The sequence below is a fragment of the Sinocyclocheilus grahami genome, unplaced genomic scaffold (assembly GCF_001515645.1).
Source record: "Sinocyclocheilus grahami isolate Dianchi unplaced genomic scaffold, SAMN03320097.WGS_v1.1 scaffold609.1, whole genome shotgun sequence".
Lineage (NCBI taxonomy): Eukaryota > Metazoa > Chordata > Actinopteri > Cypriniformes > Cyprinidae > Sinocyclocheilus > Sinocyclocheilus grahami.
In genome coordinates, this window is record NW_015505788.1 from 108,627 (window position 1) to 128,004 (window position 19,378).

At 35.8% G+C, this 19,378-nt stretch overlaps 2 protein-coding genes across 3 annotated transcripts in view; one reads left to right on the forward strand and one right to left on the reverse strand.

The window, feature by feature from the left end:
* The window catches only part of LOC107557584 (angiopoietin-related protein 2), an 8,931-nt gene extending 4,391 nt beyond the window's left edge, over positions 1 to 4,540 (forward strand). Inside the window, exons 2-3 of the mRNA XM_016241059.1 lie at positions 1,495 to 1,765; positions 3,175 to 4,540. Coding sequence (XP_016096545.1) covers positions 1,495 to 1,765; positions 3,175 to 3,374 — 471 coding nt within the window. The 3' untranslated portion in view covers positions 3,375 to 4,540. The remainder of the gene's footprint in view (positions 1 to 1,494; positions 1,766 to 3,174) is intronic.
* LOC107557582 (ras-specific guanine nucleotide-releasing factor RalGPS1-like) overlaps positions 1 to 19,378 on the reverse strand; it is a 149,793-nt gene that overhangs the window by 70,977 nt on the left and 59,438 nt on the right. For both annotated transcript variants that reach the window (XM_016241057.1, XM_016241058.1), the window contains one exon: positions 7,911 to 8,037. In XM_016241057.1, the coding sequence (XP_016096543.1) occupies positions 7,911 to 8,037 (127 nt within the window). The remainder of the gene's footprint in view (positions 1 to 7,910; positions 8,038 to 19,378) is intronic.

Consider the following 19,378-nt stretch of genomic DNA (forward strand, 5'->3'; position numbering starts at 1 on the left):
ATATTAAAATATTTTAAATTTAAAATATTTAAAATATTTAAAATTTAAAAACAATATAATATAATATAATACATAATGTAGGAAAAAAGTAGCTTAATTATATTTATATAAAATAATTTTATAATATATATATACATATAAATAAATATGCTACTTTTCCTACATTATGTATTATATTATATTATATTATAAACACATTTCTGTACTGCAACAGAAAATAGTAGGAAATATTTCAGTGGTACTTGATACGTCACTACTTTCATCAGCCACTTTGACTTTTCGTTGTAAATATAAATATCTCTTATGTCATAAATAAATAAATACAAAAACAAGAGGACAGTGATGTAGAATTATGGTTAAGGATGCAACCTGAAATGTTAAAGTGCCCCTATTATGGGTAATGAAAGGTTCATATTTCTGAACTATTTTTAGAGTTTTTATTTAAAAAGTACAAATAGAATGTGAAATAGTATGCCGTATGCAATGATACACATTTCAAAGTGTGCTGCATCTTTTAATTTAGCAACATTAGCATACTGTACACTGCATATTTATTAAAAGTAGCATGTGAAATATGCAGTATGCAAGGATATGCATTAAAGTATGCTACTCTTATTTTAGAAATACTAGCAACTGTACATGGCATACTGCATACTATTTCTTAAAAGTAGCATGTGAAATATTGCAGTGCTAAACATTTCAAACACTGAATTAGTAATCCTAGCATAATGTACACAGCATACTATTAAAATAGTATGTGAAATAGTATGCAGTATACAATTATCAGTGGTGGACAGGTTGACATGCATGCAAGGTCAAAAAACCCTTTCATCGTCTTATAATTTGCATTTATTTTTACCTTACTTGGCTCAAGGACTCCAAACGATTTGCTCAACGATTGATTTTTCCAAACCCCTCCTTTGCTTAACGCTAAACTGCTGTGATTGGTCTGATTGGTCTCAGTTTCATTTCATAACGCCTGTAATGCCTGATAAAGCAGCGTTTGTGAGCACAGTGCTGCTTTGTGTACAGCGTTACTGGGGAAACCGCTATTTTTACCACTCCAAAAGCGGTAACCTAGTGGCAAAGAATGAATTAGCATTTTCATTCAGACCAACACGACAAGACCAACAAGTTGACGTCAACATGAAACTTGCTTGGGATTCGTTTTAAAAACGACTCATTTCAATGATTCAGAGTCGACTCTTTCTTTTGAGAGACAATAACTTTATACACGGTGCACTTTCATATTTAATAGTTTGCAGGATGTTTTCATTCACTTAGAGCTGTGTTACATGCTGCATGAAAGGTAATTTTCAAAATTCCATAATAGGGGCACTTTAAAAAAGCTTTTAAAGACCATTAATTGTCGCAGACATCATGCATCAGAGGGTTAAATATTTGTATAATACATATTAATAAATACTTTTTTTGTATTATTTTGAGCTGGAACTGTTTGTTCAACAATCTGTTTCTTTGTCTTTTCTATCTTAGCAAGGATTTGGGAACATCGATGGTGAATACTGGCTTGGTTTGGAGAACATCTACTGGCTGACCAATCAGGGCAACTATAAGCTGCTGGTGACGCTGGAGGACTGGTCAGGCAGGAAGACGTTCGCAGAATACGCCAGTTTCCGGTTGGAGCCGGAGGCGGATTTCTACAGGCTGCGGGTGGGTCGTTACCATGGCAACGCTGGGGATTCGCTCACCTGGCACAATGGGAAACAGTTCACCACCCTGGACAGAGATCACGACGTGTACACAGGTATCAAACCAGCACTGATCGAGCATCACAACCAACTGCTTTACACAGGGTCACGGTCCAATAAGGGCTTTAAAATGTGCAGGTTCTAAAACCCAGAAATTAGCTCGCATTATTGAACTTCCGACTCCATCCCAAAATCAGTGCTTTTTTTGTTTTTTATTAAATAAGGTCTGTGGTTAACACAAGCTCAAAATATTTTCACGGTTTATTCTACAACATAAAATACATCAGTAACAGGGTTATTATACAATATATTAAAATAAATAAATAAATAAAAAGTTGTAAACTTAAAAAAAAAAGTATCTGTGCTGCTTATAAACTTAAAGTTTAGTCAACTCAAATATCCAAGTTGTCACTTAGTACAACTTACCATTTCAAGTTGACTAAAATGTCAATTTTAAGGCAGGATTTAAAAAAAAAATTGTAACAGTGTAGTTAACTTAAATTAAAATTGAACATTTTATTAAAAACATTACATTTTTTTACTTGAAATAAAATAAATGTTAAATGAAACAAAAAAAATGAAACTATATATACAGTATATCTATTAGAAATGGCAAAAACACACAGAGACTAAAACTTTACAAAGAAAAATGAAAATGGAAAATCTCAAATAAGTACTGATGGAAAATATTAATGAAAACTATAACAGCATCTGATCAGTAACACCGCACTTGTGTTTTTTTTAAGCTTTTGGTGTCTTAAAAAAGGCAGTTCCTAACAAATGGCTAAATGACACTATACAGAGTTTGTGTTTATTACGATTATATTTACCGTAGGCTTCAAAATTCATAAAGTTGTGTTCATTTGTGAGGATTATCTTGAGCAAAACGTGCATGAATCAAACTTTTGTTGGTCACAGACCTTATTTTCTGCATTATTCCAAAAGCCAATGAAAACCTCCTTTATGGTTTTCGTCGAGGGAACTACTCTGGGGGGAAAAAAATTATAATTAAAAGATAATTGAAAAAAAAAAGTGGTGCAGAAACAATTTTTACTCAGTAATTGCAAGTAAATTTCACAAAGAAACGGCAAGCAAAATTGAATTAAAAGTGAAATTTTAAAGTAGAAAGACAAATATTATTTTCTTGTAAAATGTACTCCAATAAATTGACAATTTTTACAGTGTAACACAGGGGTCACCAAACTTGGTCCTGGAGGGCCGGTGTCCTGCAGAGTTTAGATCCAACTTTCCTCAACACACCTGCCTGGAAGTTTCAAGCATACCTAGTGAGACCTTGATTAGCTGGACTGAGTCTGGTGACCCCTGGTGTAGCAGATAATTTAATACAATGCAGGGTGATGTTAAATTTTTTGTTGCCCTACAAAAATACATCACTGCAGTGCTCTAAATAGAATCAATGTGTAATGAGTTCACAAACTCAAAAACCTAATTTCCTCTCATACAGGAAACTGTGCCCACTATCAGAAGGGTGGTTGGTGGTACAACGCCTGTGCCCACTCCAACCTGAACGGCGTGTGGTACCGCGGTGGCCATTACCGCAGCCGCTACCAGGATGGAGTTTACTGGGCCGAGTTCCGCGGAGGATCGTATTCTTTGAAGAAGGTCACTATGATGATCCGACCGAATCCCAACACTTTCCATTAGAACGTCATGTGAAGGAAAACGCAAGTCTAATGCGTCATAACTCAGAAAACGTTGTAAAAAGTGCAATGTTTTTTTTTATTTTGGTTAATTATTGATTTTTTACTTTGTTTTTGAGTCTTATGAATTCATAATATGCAGTCACACATATCCAAAACCAAATATATGAAAGTGCAATGACTTCATGAAGGAGACATAACTCATATCTTCTCGGGATTCTTCCCAATGGTGTCCAGGACACTGAAGACCAAGTGAAAATACTAGAAAAACTTCAGTCAGACAAACCTGGCAACTCAGGTTCCACATGACCTGGAAGCTGAACAGCATCGAGTGCGTCCTTACAAGTGTGCTTAAAATGGGGATCGAGTCTGATCTTAACAGGCATCCGGTCACCTTATTCTCACTGTAAGAAGTCTAACCTTGAAGAACTGTTATTCGGAGTACTTTAGTGCTATAAAACATGACCTGTTATGTACCAACGGAGGCATTTGAACATATAGATTCTCATTTGATCTGTTTATAGCATTGAATTCCAATACAGTGTACACTGCAATTGGACATCTTAAAGATATTTCTAATGCAAAAATGAAAATTCTGTTGTCGTTTAGAGGTAAATTGAGCCTAGTCGTTGCTAATGCATCTGTTTAATAGATAGTGTTAATGAGATGTGAACTGGTTAAATGAACACATTTAATCACAGATGCAAAGCCTCTGAAAACTTCAGTGGCTAGACTACATTTAGTAGCACAAATGCAATACTTCCTTTTCATTTAGTTTGTTGTAGCATTGACTTCCAATAAAGGGTACATTGCAATTGTGCCTTGAAGTGGACTACATAGGATACATTTCTGTCAACATTTAGAGGTACATCTAGTCTGTTTATGCATCTATTTGTAATTTTAAAAGACATGAATCAGTTAAATGAACCACAAATATGAGGCCTCTGCAAAAGTCACAAATGCAAAACATGTCTGTCTTGTATATTATTGTCTACATGACTGTTTTAGTGTAACATTGCGTTCAGCATTCATATGTCCATGAATGATTTCACTCTGGTCCTTTAGACTGAGTGCTCTTTTGAAACCATTTGTATATAGAAAATATGAGTGAGTGTTTTTGTAATGCAAAGTATGGTTGTGTACTTACAGAATTTTCCAATAAATGATGTACAGCTACTATGTTGTAGAGACAAGCTCTTCTGTGATCAACTGCGAAAAACATACACATGTCTTGCCCTATAGACTACAATGCATTAGAAACACGGAAGACCGATAGAAAGGTTGAGCTCAAACCTTAATGTTTTCACTTGTACAAGCAACTAAAGGCTCTAAAGGGCCCTACGGGAGACTCTAGGTATGTCCTGAGTGCAAGAGAACAGACCCAAACCTTTGCTGCTCAAACATTAATCATTATAAATGAAAAATGGTGTCATTAACATTAGCTTCCAAATGAGGAAAACCTTGTAAATGGATGGAAAATACATTAGCGTCAAGAATGAAATGAAATTGGCATTTGCAAGTCATTTTAATTCTGTAATGTAAAGCATTTCCAATTGAAAGAGGATATTGTTGAGGAAAAGTAGAATGGTGGAATTGATTTTATTAATCAGATATGAACTGAATTGTAAACTGTACAGGTGAACAGAGGGAAGTCCTTAGAATAACATGCATTGCTGAATCAAGATCAGGAACATGTTTTCAAAGAAAAGTCCACTTAAAAATGAACATTTGTTGAAAATGTCCACACCCTAAGGCCATCCAAGATGTAGATGAGTTTGTTTCTTCATCAGATTTGGAGAAATGTATAATTCCATCACTTGCTCAGCAATGGATGCTCTGCAGTGAATGGGTGCCGTCAGAATGAGAGTCCAAACAGCTGATAAAAACGTCACAATAATCCACAAGTAATCCACACCACTCCAGTCCATCAGTTAATGTCTTGTGAAGCCAAAAGCTGCGTGTTTGTAAGAAACAAATCCATCAAGATGTTTTTAACTTTAAACCATTGTTTCCATCTGAAATGATTCCTCTAGCCATAATATTGCTTTCTCCAGTGGAACAAGTGGTCTGGTCTGAATCAGGAGAGAAATCTGCACAGATCAAGAACCGTTTACAAGAAAAACAGTACAAAACAACTCTAAACAAATATGTGGGTGGATTTTAATGTGAGAGACAAAAGGAAATTGACTTTTTCACTGGAGGAAACGTTATTATGGATTATGGCTTTTGGCCAGAAGCAATGGTTTAAAGTTAAAATGTCTTAATGATGGATTTGCTTTTATACAAACTCGCAGCTTTTCACTTCTCAATGCATTAACTGATGGACTGGAGTGGTGTGGATTACTTGTGGATTATTGTGATGTTTTTATCAGCTGTTTGGACTCTCATTCTGACGGCACCCATTCACTGCAGAGGATCCATTGCTGAGCAAGAGATCCAATGCTACATTTCTCCAAATTTGATGAAGATCTTGGATGGCCTGAGGGTGAGTAAATTTTCAGCAAATTTTCATTTGAGTGAACTATTCCTTTAACAGACAAAATGAAAAAAAAAAACCAATATATAGTTTATTTTGTTCTGCATTATTGAACGTCAATCTGACCTACAGACATATTGCACACAGGAAGGAAATTTTTTTTTGTTTTAATGCTTTTATATGCCGGCCAATTATTACTGTATTTCAGATTAATGGCACATAAAAACCAAAACAGCGGTCTGTCACCTTAATATGTCAGGCAAACAATATTTGGCCAGAATAAGCTACAGGAAGGATAACACTATGTTTAGTTAATGGTTTGGATGCATGAAACTACCAAGTTCATGTCCAGACAACATGTGATCCCAGCAACCAAACTGCAAGAAAATGAGTACAGTCTATCCAAGAAATGCTTAGACAATCCCAAAGAAACAGCACCTGTAACATGTCTATAAATCAAACCCAGAGTACCTGATATGTATCCCTCCATCTTCACCCAGTTTGAGTTAAATCAGAACAGCAGCTGTAAATGACTAAGTGCTGAGGAATATGAGACATAGTTTCCCTGATCTTTGATATCCCTGTAACAGCACAGAGGGCTTGGAATCAATTTATTGTTGAGTCTCCAGACCTACTGAGAATCTGTGAGATAATAAGAACCGTACATCTGTGATCTCTGTCTGATAGAGTTCAGAGCACAAATAATGGGGTTCAATAAACATTAGAGTGAGAGAACATGGGAAAACACTGAAAAATGCCTGGCTAAAATAATAAAAAACAAACAAATCTGAATTGCATGTTTCATATTCAAACACAGAGTACTTTCAAGGAAGATATCATATTGAAAACACATGCAGCATGCATGCTATCATTAGAAACTCTGTAAGGTGACCAAAAATGCCATGATGTTCTCTAAAACAAATATGAGAAACCGCAAGGCTGAGAAAAACGGTGCTTGTAGATGTCCACACATTTCAGGAAAAGATACAATTAACTACCAACATTTGGCCCCACGAAACAGAACTAAATTCTCTATTCTTTCTTACATAAACTGCTGCGCTGAATTGAATGTGACATTTTACATCAGAATGTTTTCATGAATGATTTAGCTAGACACAAATCTGTTCAGATTGTGTTTCATGAATGAAGTTCAATGTGTTTATACATTTACACATATAATGAATCTCATCTGGACATTTGAACCATACTGAGATATTGTTCAAACGTCCAGATGAGATACATGACGTAGAAATATATACATATATAGACATATAAAGTCAATTTCATGCTTTTATGAATCTCTAAAAAAGAATCAGGCACTGATTAAACGTACCATAATACAATGATATACTATCAATATTTACACTACCGTTCAAAAGTTTTGCGAGAGTATTTTTTTAAAGAAATTAATACTTTTATTCCGCAAGGATGCATTCAATTTATAATATCACAAATATAATTCAAGTAAATGTTGTTCTTTTGAACTTTCTATCCCAAAAAATCCTTAAAAAAAAAGTTTTCTACAAAAATATGAAGCTGTACTGTTTTCAACATTGATAATAATCAGAAATGTTTCTTGAGCAGCAAATCAGCATATTATACTGATTTCTGAAGATCATGTGACACTGAAGACTGGAGTAATGATGCTGGAAATTCAGCTTTGACCACAGAAATAAATACAATTTTACAGTATATTCAAATAGGAAATGGTTATTTTAATTTCAAATAATATTTCAAAATATTACTGTTTTCAAAGTGTTTTTGATCAAATAAATGCAGCCTTGGTGAGCAGAAGAGACTTCCTAAAACATAAAAATATTTTAAACCCCAAACTATTAAACGGTAGTATTGTATATTTCGCTTGCCAAATACAAATGTGAATACATGGCTACTTCTGAATGGCCGACATTGGAGAAAGATTTGTAGAACCAGATGAGGTATTTACAGAATCTACCAACTCTGATCCCTTGGTCAGTCAGGAAATGTTCATTCGTCCCACTGGAAGGTGAAGTAAAGCCCGTTTGGAGAGAGAGACTGAAAGAGAGCAGACAGATGGGGACTCACCCAGGTAGGGGATGCACGGCACCATCTTGAGGGAGCGGATGTACTCTCTCATCCTGGCGCAGTTCTCCTCTTTGGAGGTCAGGTAGTCCAGCTTCTCAAACGTGGCCTTGTCCTTCCGGCTGATCAGCTGGAAAAAAAAAAAAACCCGGAAAGTTACAGCACTCTGTTAGCTTTTCACCTGAATACAGGCCGTGATGAGAAGCTACTTTAAAACCATAATTTAACAACATACAAGCTGCACAGAATTAAGTGCACAAGGAAATGCAACCGAATTCAACACCAATCATTCATCCTTTGCATGCTTCTGAAATATTTTGACTAATGATTGTTCTCGGCTGTCAATAAGAGTATAAAGCTCTGGTCAATTGGTCAATTCTGCAGACCATTTTACACAAAAATCAGCAGAGAAAATGTGAAGTCTGCAGATTCCATTCCATGCATTATTTTAATTATGCTGTAAAAATGATTTCTTAAATTTGTAAATGAAACAAATTGGACAGTTTTTTTACATTCTACTTCAAAATTCTTTGTTTAATTCAATGTTACTTGGCATTTCTTTTTAATTATCTGTGAAATGTAATAGCAATTTCTGAGTGAAAATTGTTTCAAAGTAAATCCGATAATTTTTTTTCCTCTCTCCATATATTCAATACATTTTCAGTGAACACTGACTTCTTTTTAGGGTCTATTTTGGAGCTTCATGCACATTTACATTGAAGTGGAAGTGAGTGGCTCAGGACTGCAGGTTACCAAAGATTGAACCCTCCTTTTCTGATAATAATCTGGGTACTTGGTTTGTGTAAGTGAATTGCAATTGGGTTTCATGCAATTCACCAAAAATCAACAAAGAAAAACACGAAAGCATCATGTAAAAACAACAACAACAACAAAAAACTCTATTGTAGGTTTACAGAGACTAAAAAATATATATATAAAACATGCAAGAAATGTCCTCATTATTTCTATTGTGTAATGGATAGAGATTTGACCCACATATTTTTTTTAATTCAAAATGAACTGCACAAACACAAAATAATTAAGTTTCATAAGCTGTCATGCAATTCATATTTTATGTCTGGCAAGCTACAATAAAAGGTTTTTTTTTTTTTTTTTTACCAGACCCTTTGTTGTTTTTCAAAGCGTTGATTTTTGGCAAATTGCTTGGAAACCAATGGAGGTCAATTTGACCTCTAACATAATTGATTTAAGCAAAATTTGTAGTCTTTCCAAAGCAAATTTGTGTTGAAACTTTACATGCACGTTCATGACCCTAAATGAGAAAGTCACAAAATACAAGAAGAACCGAATAGTTCAACCAGCATTTCAAGCAGTTTCAAAATCAAATGCAGAGTGAATAAGCACAGCTGGTGGATCATAAAGAGGGACCTTCTCAACGCGCTGAGCAATGCAAACAAACAGCTTTTAGCAGCCCGTCCCAAATGAATGAACAACCTGCGGAGGGAACGCATCAGACCAACTGTTTTCTGATGCTTCTTTTAGACGTCACAGCTGTTAGCGGTCATGCCCGGAGTTTGACCTGCGCTACACACTCTGAAAACACTCATGCATTTCATTTCTGGAGGATGAAGCCCTTAAGATGTGTAGTATAGTCAATCATTTGTATGGTGAATCTGGGTGAAACAGTCCTGAAGATAAAACTGCTATTCGATAACCATCTTGGTTCAAAGCTAAATGCTATGCAAGCATGTGAATGTAAAATATATCAGATTTCTCTCTTTTGGAGATCGTGACGAGTGATGATTATTAAATGACAGTGAAAACCTGTAATTTCTCCACTGTGCAAGTGCTACAATATCTAAAAGATCAGAGAAGAAAATGAAAACCAAACTATTGCAAAACATCCTTTTCCCAATAGGTTTAATAGTTTATACCGTACCTCTGCCCACCCAGCTTGTTTCAAAATACAACCAACAACTCCAAAGCCAAAGCGGCATATGGTGCAAAACTCAGGAGACACTCGCATCTCCATACATGCACCTCATTAATAACGACTCCGGCTGGTCACGTCATGAGCTCATGGAAGCCGCGATCTCATTGGTTTACGAGGCTCTGGGGGACAATGCTAAAGGCTTGTACATTTACAGTGGTAAATACCTCATGATGGGAAGAAATAGACACATTTGAAATTCCACTGACTAATGCAGAAAACTGTGGGCGAAACACAGAGCTGTGGAGCACTTGAGCTCAAGACTTTGACAAGGAAACATTAAGGAGCTAGTCAAGGTATTCAATCAAACAACAGCTGTATAAACACATATATTGAAAAAATGCTAACATATGCTAAAGGAGAAAGGTGTAATTTAACACAGAATTAATAATATTAATTATAAGTATACAATACTGTTCAAAAGTGTTTTTGAAAGATGTTTCTTGCACTCAGCAAGGCTGCATTTATTTGAACAAAAACACAGTAAGAATTGTGAAATATTATTATAATTTTAAAGGACTGTTTTCTGTGAGAATATGTTTTCAAATGTAATTCATTCCTGTGATCAAAGCTGAATTTTCAGCATCATTCCTCCAGTCTTCAGTATCACATGATCCTTCAGAAATCATTTTAATATGCTGATTTGCTGCTCCAGAAACATTTCTGATAATTATCAATGTTGAAAACAGTTGTGCTGCTTCATATTTTTGTGGAAACCATCAGGATTTCAGGATTCTTTGATGAACTGAATGCACACAAGAGACATCATTTATTTGAAAGAAATCTTTTGTGACATTATAAATGTCTTTAATGTCACTTTTGATCAATTCAATGCTTCCTTGCTGAATATAAATCAATCAATCTAACACATTTTTTGAATGGTAGTGTACAAACATGAAAAAGGCTTAAAGGGGTCCTATTATGCTTTTTCACTTTTTTAATTTTAGTCAGTGTGTAGTGTGTATGTTTGGACATTAAAAAGATCTAGAAAGTTACAAATCTCAAAGTCCACTCCACAGGGAGATATTTTGTTTTTTAAAAAATCCCTTTTCAAGAACTACAATGGACGGCTCGTTTGGACTACAGCGTTTGTTTTCCGGGCTTTGTTATATCATAAAGTGGCTCATTAGAATATCATTAAAAATAATTCCCGCCTACAGAAAGTCGAATAGTTGGGGGGTGGGGAGGGGCGAGGTCGTGGTTAGAATGCTTGGTTGAGTGAGTGCATCAGACGAGACGATGAAGAAGAAGAAGTGCTGCTGCAGAGTTAGTGCATCAGAGAACATTAAGAATTTTCGGCATTTCTAGAACAATTCTTAACACGACGTAGCTGGGCGCCGCGGACAGAGGCCGAACGGTGTGCCTACACTCATAGAAAATAATGTATTTTAATTTTAATGACGTGACGTGACGCTGCACTTCTCGTCCGGTGCGCGACCGCCTGAAACGCTGTTTTTTTCACCTCCGTGCCCAAATGTCTTTGTTTGGGCTTCCGAAAGCGGATGATGTCAGGAAACAGTGGTTGCAATTTATTTTTTAACTTCATTCCTGAGCATTATAATTCCAATTTGATATTGTGTGCTGCGCATTTTACTGAGGACAGCTTCCACAACATGAGGGAGTACAGTGCCGGATTCGCCAAAAAGCTTTTGTTGAAAGACGGAGCAAGGGGCAGTACTGAAACACCGTCTAAGCTGTTCGCCAATCACAACGCACTGGGACAGCTAATCTATCACAACACATTTTGTTTTTCGGAAGGCGGACCTTCATCAAAGCCGGAACTAATCGAGCCGTTTGTGCCAGGCTGGGGAGAAAGGTATTTTAATAATGTAAATTATGTGAAAAATAATGCGTTTCTCGAACCATCAAGCATGAGAGCATGTTCTAGTACACCCCCAAAACAAAATCAAGACTTTGTAAAAGAGCATAATGTAATGCAAAAAATGTGTACAAAAAGTGTCTTCGAAATGAATAAATTTAAGTGACTGAATTTTTTGTTTGAATTAAATTTTAGTGATGGTTTTTGATGCATGCAGATTAAATGGTCATGGCCGACCAGAGAAATGCAATTATTTTTTACTTGTTACTTGTTTTTAGACATCCAACTAGACTAGATAAAGGTGTGTGCTAAATGCATACATCTAAATGTAATAAAGCAACTTGCATGGCATTCAAGGTTTACATTTTATCAGTTCATGCATTCCCTGGGCTTTTACAGTTTGAGCTACAGGAACGCATCTTAACATTTTCAGAAGAATCAGAGTAAGGTTTGTTCTAATGACTAACAAATATGTATGACTGTGCAAAGTGTAAGTACTGCAATACAAAATAAAGTCTTCACTTGGTAGCTGGAAATGTCAATTACATGGATATACAAGGTGCACAGTGGGACTGGTGGAAAAAACTACTGTACAAGAGGAAATTTCCTTCAGTTCATGTTCAGACAGCGCAGACAGCCTGCTAATATATCACTCCACACTGACACAACCCTTTCCCAACATGTAAGCCGACAAATATCCTTTTAGAGGCTGCATAGGAGTATATATTTAGCTGCATTTTCTAAGCTAAATATAAACTAAGCTAGACCAAGCCGAGGACCAAAGATATAAAGACATACAGTAACTAAACTCACCCAGCATGGAAACATAGACTGACCCGATAAAGTGGAATATGGAATGCGATATAAAATCGGGACAGTCAGCATCTTGGTGTTATAGTTGGCAGCGGGATGAGAAGTGTAAGAAGAGACTGTGTCATGTTTCACGTTTGTGGTGAGCAGAAAATGTGATGGATGAATCTGCGGGATGCCGTATGATTTCCTCTGAGAATACGGATGGATTGCAATGGAAGAGGAAGCAGTCGAGATCTATAGGAAACACGGGGGTGTACACAAACACACACAAGGCCTCGCTGCTTGGAGTCACCAGATATGCTTACATGAACTGCGGCCATACTGGAAAAAGAGACAAATGATTTCAACACATGTAACCACAAACGAAAAGAACAGAAATGATGACAAATGATTTAATTCCTGATTTGGAACTTGGAACAACGTCATTTGCTATGAGAGCTGCAGTTACAACTAATTTTTTTTTATAAAGACAACGTAATAACAATAAACAACATGACCTAAGATATTTTAATATATTGAGCTATCATTATATTTAAGATTATTTCACTATTCGGGCTAAAATTCGCAAATAAAACTCATTGTTTCGGGTCAAGAAAATGTATAAATAATATTTCAACAGTTCCAGGGAATATACTTTAATCACAAGTTCTCAGGAGAAAACCACAATACTACAAATGAGAACGGACCAAGGAGAACTGAGGGCTAATAAACATGAACCAAACAAAGGGAACTAATTAGATAATTAGTCAGACAACAGGTGGACAGAATGACTAATTAAACAGACTCAGATGTCATCGAATGGTCAGTAAATAGATAAAATACTGAATATTTGAAGAGTTTGGTTCCAAAACGCTATAAATCCATTTGGATTAATTTGAGTAAAAATGTGTTATTTTTACTAAGAAAGTGGCAAGATGAAAACCACTATTTTCCATTTCAAACTTCCACATAGCATCTTTAGGTTATAATAATTCAGAATTTGATTTTCAAATAGTTTTCATAAAAACTGATTATATTTTCCCCCCAAAATGCAATAAATCCATTGAATCAATATAAGTTATTTTTCATATTGAAACTTGGTCACCTTCACCTCTGAACTTGGTCAATACTAATCTTATTAATAGCTTACGTTTCTTCCCCACCGCAGAAACCACCACAGGTTCATCAATGTCGTCAAAATTATTAATTTTTTAAGGGCTGCACAATACATCGCATGTGATTGTCATGCGCATCTCGTCAGTAAAGCCGGTTCTGTGATTAATAGTAAATCTCCATCACGTGCTTTCAGATGGAGCGGCATTTAATACACAGAGCCGTAGTTCACTGCAATATTGCGTTCATAAACGAAGGCGATTGATCTGCGATTATGAACGCGATATTGCGTAGCTTGTCAGTTAGGCCTACTGTTTACAATGCGTGGAATGGTGTGCTGTGATTGGTTGAGCGGATGTATAGCATTCTGCAGAGAAGGGAGACTGCCGTTTGTCGCGGTTTGAAAAGATAGGGAGAAAACATGACAGAATAACACGGCGGATATCGCATTTTGTGTAAAATAAAAAAATTGACTTTTCAATACTGACCCGATACATACTGATTTTGGCGGGAACTACATTTTTTAAAAATGGCGTTTATCGCGTTTTGGAACCAAACTCTTCATTTATTAAAAAACTGAATATTTAAGTGTTTTATTGTGATTGTTTTCATTTTAAAATTATTTATATACAGTATAGGGCTGCATGACTGTTGCACTTATTTTGTCACATATGGTGATCTGATATAAACCTAGCACACAATGTATCCCCAAATGCCCATTAAACTCGCAGCACATTCAGAGATAATCTAATCTCTGCATGATAATCCTCAAAAAAGCCTTCATCTTTCAAAAATGAATCTTCCAAATTTTTTTACTTGTGTTTTCGGGCTGAAATATAACTGGAACATTTTTTGACAGGCTTCGTGCGATTTACCCACATTCTGCGACTGCGTCCAAATATCAGGATATTAAAAGCAATTGAGAATGACTTGTAAAAATTTGCGTGCGTTTTTATTTAATGGACTAGAACAAATGGTTTATGTCATTACATGCCTCACAGATGCCTGTTCCCACCGTAATCATTAACATTTAACGCAGGGAAGAACTGACACGAGGAATCCTGGCAGAAAAGACTTTATTCCACCATGGCACATGAAAGCGGACACACCAGCGAGACGATCAATGGAAACACTGTCAGATGGATTAACAGCCAGTGTAACGTCTCAATGCAACAAACCAGGCTTGTGAAATCAAGCTTTGATCGTCTGTCAATTAAAAAGCCAACGCGCTTTCAGATCCAAGAAAACATCGCTCCAATTATAAGCTCAGATACAAGATCAGCTTTCTGCTCAGAAACCAGGCTTGTGCAAAATTCAGAGCTGAAGAATTAGTTGCAGTACAATTCCCATACAGTGTGGATTTGAACTGGTTACAACATGCAGGATCGGATTTGAAATTTGAATTAGAATGACAGGAAGAATTTTTAAATCTGACGATGATGTTGAGACTAAGGCCGCATTTAAATACGGGAGTGAATCGCCTAAATTATCATTTCAAGTGTGTATGGAACAGAACTAAATTAAAACTATGATGACTGACACCATCTTGCACATTTAGTATCCGCTATTTTTAACCAACATAATATTATAGCGACCAAAGACTCGTGATAATCAGCAATTTGAACTAAACCACCATCAACAGAACCATAGTGTTTTGTTTATGATTTGAAGGTTGCTTTGCAGAGTGTGCTCTTGAAGGGTTGCCATGTCCACTTATTATAAGCGTCGCCTTAAGTGTTTTTGGGTCATTTGTTTGGGCATGGCTAATGAAGCGATCTAGTTTATAGAGGTAATAAAGCAGGCGGTGCAGTTTGCAATATTTTAGTATGTGGCTTATTTCCAAGATAACAAATTTGGATTTTGACTTTATTATGGGCTTGATCTTATATGTGGTTCTTTTCTAGCAAGATCTGGCAACACCGGGTCAAAACGTACCCCGTGATTTCTTGCACAGCATATACAGGAAGGACACAACTCTGATTAGCATTTAAATATGTCCTTGACAACTAGCTTCAGTTCGGTTCCATACACACTGCGTAGAAAGAAATACAACTTTTTATCTCATAATTCTGACTTTTTTCTTGCAATTCCGAGTTTTGGAATTCTGCCACAGAATTAAAAAAAACAAAGTAATTGCAACTTTTTATATCAAATCAGACTTTTTCTTGCGCTTAGATTTATTTCTAAACACAATTCTGAATTTTCATCTGGAAAAAGACAGAATTGTGAGATATAGGAAGGATACTTCAAACAATCAAACTAACTTTTTAACAGAAAATCACTGGACAAATGAAAAGAAACGGCGAAAGTCCTGCTCTGCTGTCGCACTGTGTGGTTTAATCACCGTTTCGTCACACTTTTAGAGAATTTGGTGTCTCCCATACACTGCAGTAAATGGCAGCGCTAAATGTTGGGGAAGGCTATCCATATCCCTGGTTGCAACCAAAGTCCCTTTTGAGAAAAGTTTGTTCACTTGGAGGCCAATTTATTTAGAAAGCGGGACATATTTCAACCATATTGCGTGTTGCATTTACTCCCATTCACAGAAAAATGAGTGCATGCAAATACTACATGCAAGTATTGCATACTGCATGTTGCGCTACCATCAAAAATGACTTTGCAGATCGCCAACCTGTCCGCCAGGATATCACTGGCGCTTATGGGGTGAAGCGTTCATTGATCAAAGCTCAAGATGAATCAACCACAATCGTGGGACCATCTGTGAGTGAGATTTTCTTGCATGCAAAACTAAATAAATAAAACTAATGTCCACAAAACTCTGACCATCCCATCAATGAAGCCTGTAATGCAGCTAACAGAGTTCCTTCTAGTAAAAGTCAGAGCTCATCTAAATCATGGTTTTGGAAAAAGCGGTAGTTCTGGGCTTTAGGGTGTTGAAAGCGGATATATAGCATGTTTCGGGTGGTTTCAGCATGCCTAACATCGAATATTAGCCAGTATTTTCTCAATCTGCGATTCAAATTAATTTTCTCAGTACCAGCTGCTGAAACGCTCTCGAGCGACAGGCTAATCCTACCGGATAACACTGGATAATCTTTCTTCAGCGTTTGACATTACTTTTTTTAAACAACAGTAGGGATTGAAATGACCCTTTTGCAACAAAGCCACTGAAAAAACTCCTGTTCTGTGCTATAAAGCGCCATAACAGAGTGACAGAGCAGGAAAATATGTGCAGGACCTGGCAAAAGCATCCGGAGGCCTCTGGCTGAGAGAACAGGTGTAAGGAAAGACGCATCGGTTGCTGGTAACTAGGGGATGAAACAAGCACTACTGATCCCTGAAGACCAATTAGACCTGGGCAGCTTTCAATATAGTACAGTCAAATCCCATCCAGCTCATACCTGCAGATGGGCCGTAAACTTGGTTAGCTAACCATGTAATACTTTCCTGTTTTCTACAGTAATGCTTGCCAAAATTCACCATTCACCATTGTGGATGGCTGAAGTATCATTCATGTAGCATGAATTACAAGCCAGTTTAATACGCGCCATTAGCGTTTAAATCACTAATCATAACACTGAGTTCAAACCAGACACGATATTGAGCTAAAAAGCTAAAGTAGGGCTGTCAGTCAGGGTTATTATTGTTAATTAAAAACATTTTTGTTAATTAAAATGAAACCGAACTGAAATCAAATTAGTTTAAACCTAAAGAGTAATATTTCATATATTAAATATATAATACAACTAAAAAGACAAAAGCATATGACAAATGAAACTAAAATTAAAATATAAAATAATTCAAAATATTATTAAAAACTACAATAGCACATACATTATACTAAAATAATTCTTCTGTCAATCAATTAAAATGTAACTGCTATTAACTAACATTAAAAGACATGTTATCTGAGATAAATAAGTATAAATGAATCTGTAGAATCATTTACTGATAAATGGGTGCTGCTGTGATATTGCGAGAGAAACATATTATAAAATATTATAAACATTTATACAAAAATAGAACATTAAAAAGTGGTTACCCATACAATGCTGTTCAAAATTTTGGGTGTGGTAAGATTTATAAATGTTTTTGAAAAAAGTCTCACCAAGGCTGCATTTATTTGATGAAAAATAGAGTAAAAACATTAACATTCTGAAATATTATTATGATTTAAAATAAAAAAGCTGAATTTTCAGCATCATTCCTCCAGTCTTCAGTGTCACATGATCTTCAGAAATCATTCTAACATGCTGATTTGCTGCTCAAAAAAACATTTCTTCATATTTTTGAGGAAACCACAATACATGTTATTCTTTGATGTATAGAAAGTTCAAAAGAACAGCATTTATTTGAAATAGAAACTATTTGTAACATTATAAATGACTCAATGATCAATTTAATGCATCCTCGCTGAATAAAAGTATTAATTTCTTTTGAAAAATTATTCAAAACTTTTGAACGGTAGTGCATTTAATTAATTGCATGTGATAAATCTAATGTAAAGTGAGATTCTGTTCTAAACTGCTGCAACCATGACAAGAACATTCATGTTGTTTTTTGGGTCTCTAGTCTTCTGATTTGGTACTTTAAGGCCACCGTACATGAGGCATTAATCAAACTGAGGAATGAGGGTGAGTAAATGATAACAATATTAATTTTTGGGTGGAATTTCCCTTTAAGTGTGGACAGATTAATTACTTTTCCCTGGAAACTGATGCATCAAGTCTGGTGAGATCATAGTGCACTGTGCAAGAATGAGCAGCAGCATCAGTGATGCTTGCCTTTGCACATACTACTAATAATACGAGTTTGCTGCGTGGCATCGTAATTATCATCATCTACTGAACTGTATACAGTCATAGCCTTGAGCTTTTGAACAACAATTAATCATTAAGCTTTGACATCATAATTAATGTGCAATCCCTTGCGAATTATATACATAAATCTGGGCTTCACATTATATCGGATACATTCAAATTTCTTAAGCTGTACATAAATGAATACCTCCCATCCACGTCACCTTGACCAACGCCAAACCTCCGGCGCCACGGACCTTCTCGATGGCTGTGGAATGGCTTTTAAAGTACAAAGTGTCCCTGGTGTTCCTCTAAGGGTGGACGGACAGGGCCATAAACCTGCCTGCAGACTTGATCTTGGCATCATCCACAGCCAACACAGAGGTAAGTATCACTGAACTAAACCTGCAGCTAAAAATCATTAACGGAATAGCAAAAACACTGCATTTTGAAGAGTCACTGAGTTTAAAACACATTATGGATCAGACCAACGAATCCAAAATGGTCCAAAACCTAGTGAGCTGAGCATTGTTTCATAAACAAAGGCATGTGACGTTACCAAAAAGACATCTTTTGGCTAAAGGCAATAACATATGGAAGCCCAATTGCAAGTTTTTATATGAGAACAAAAGTCAGAATTGTGAGATATAAACTCAAAATTGCGATTCTGAAAAATAAAAAGATTAAATTGTAAGTGAACTGTGAGATAAAAAGTCGCAATTACCTTTTTTAAATTTGTTTTATCCAGTGGCAGAAACCAGCTTCCATAATAACATGATCAATTAGAAAACTTCAGTAAAATATCAACACATTAATATCATATAAGTAATCATACAACATCAAACAATATAAAAAATAAAAGGCGGCAGATGGAGTGAGAGAAATGTTGAATGCAAGTTTACTATAATTATATTTATCTGATTATAAATATTCTATGTATTTTATAAATAGACTACACTGAAAAAAATAGACATGATTTAATTTGAAAAACAAAATCTAATTTGCTAGTAAAGTAAATAATTATTACAAAGTAGCA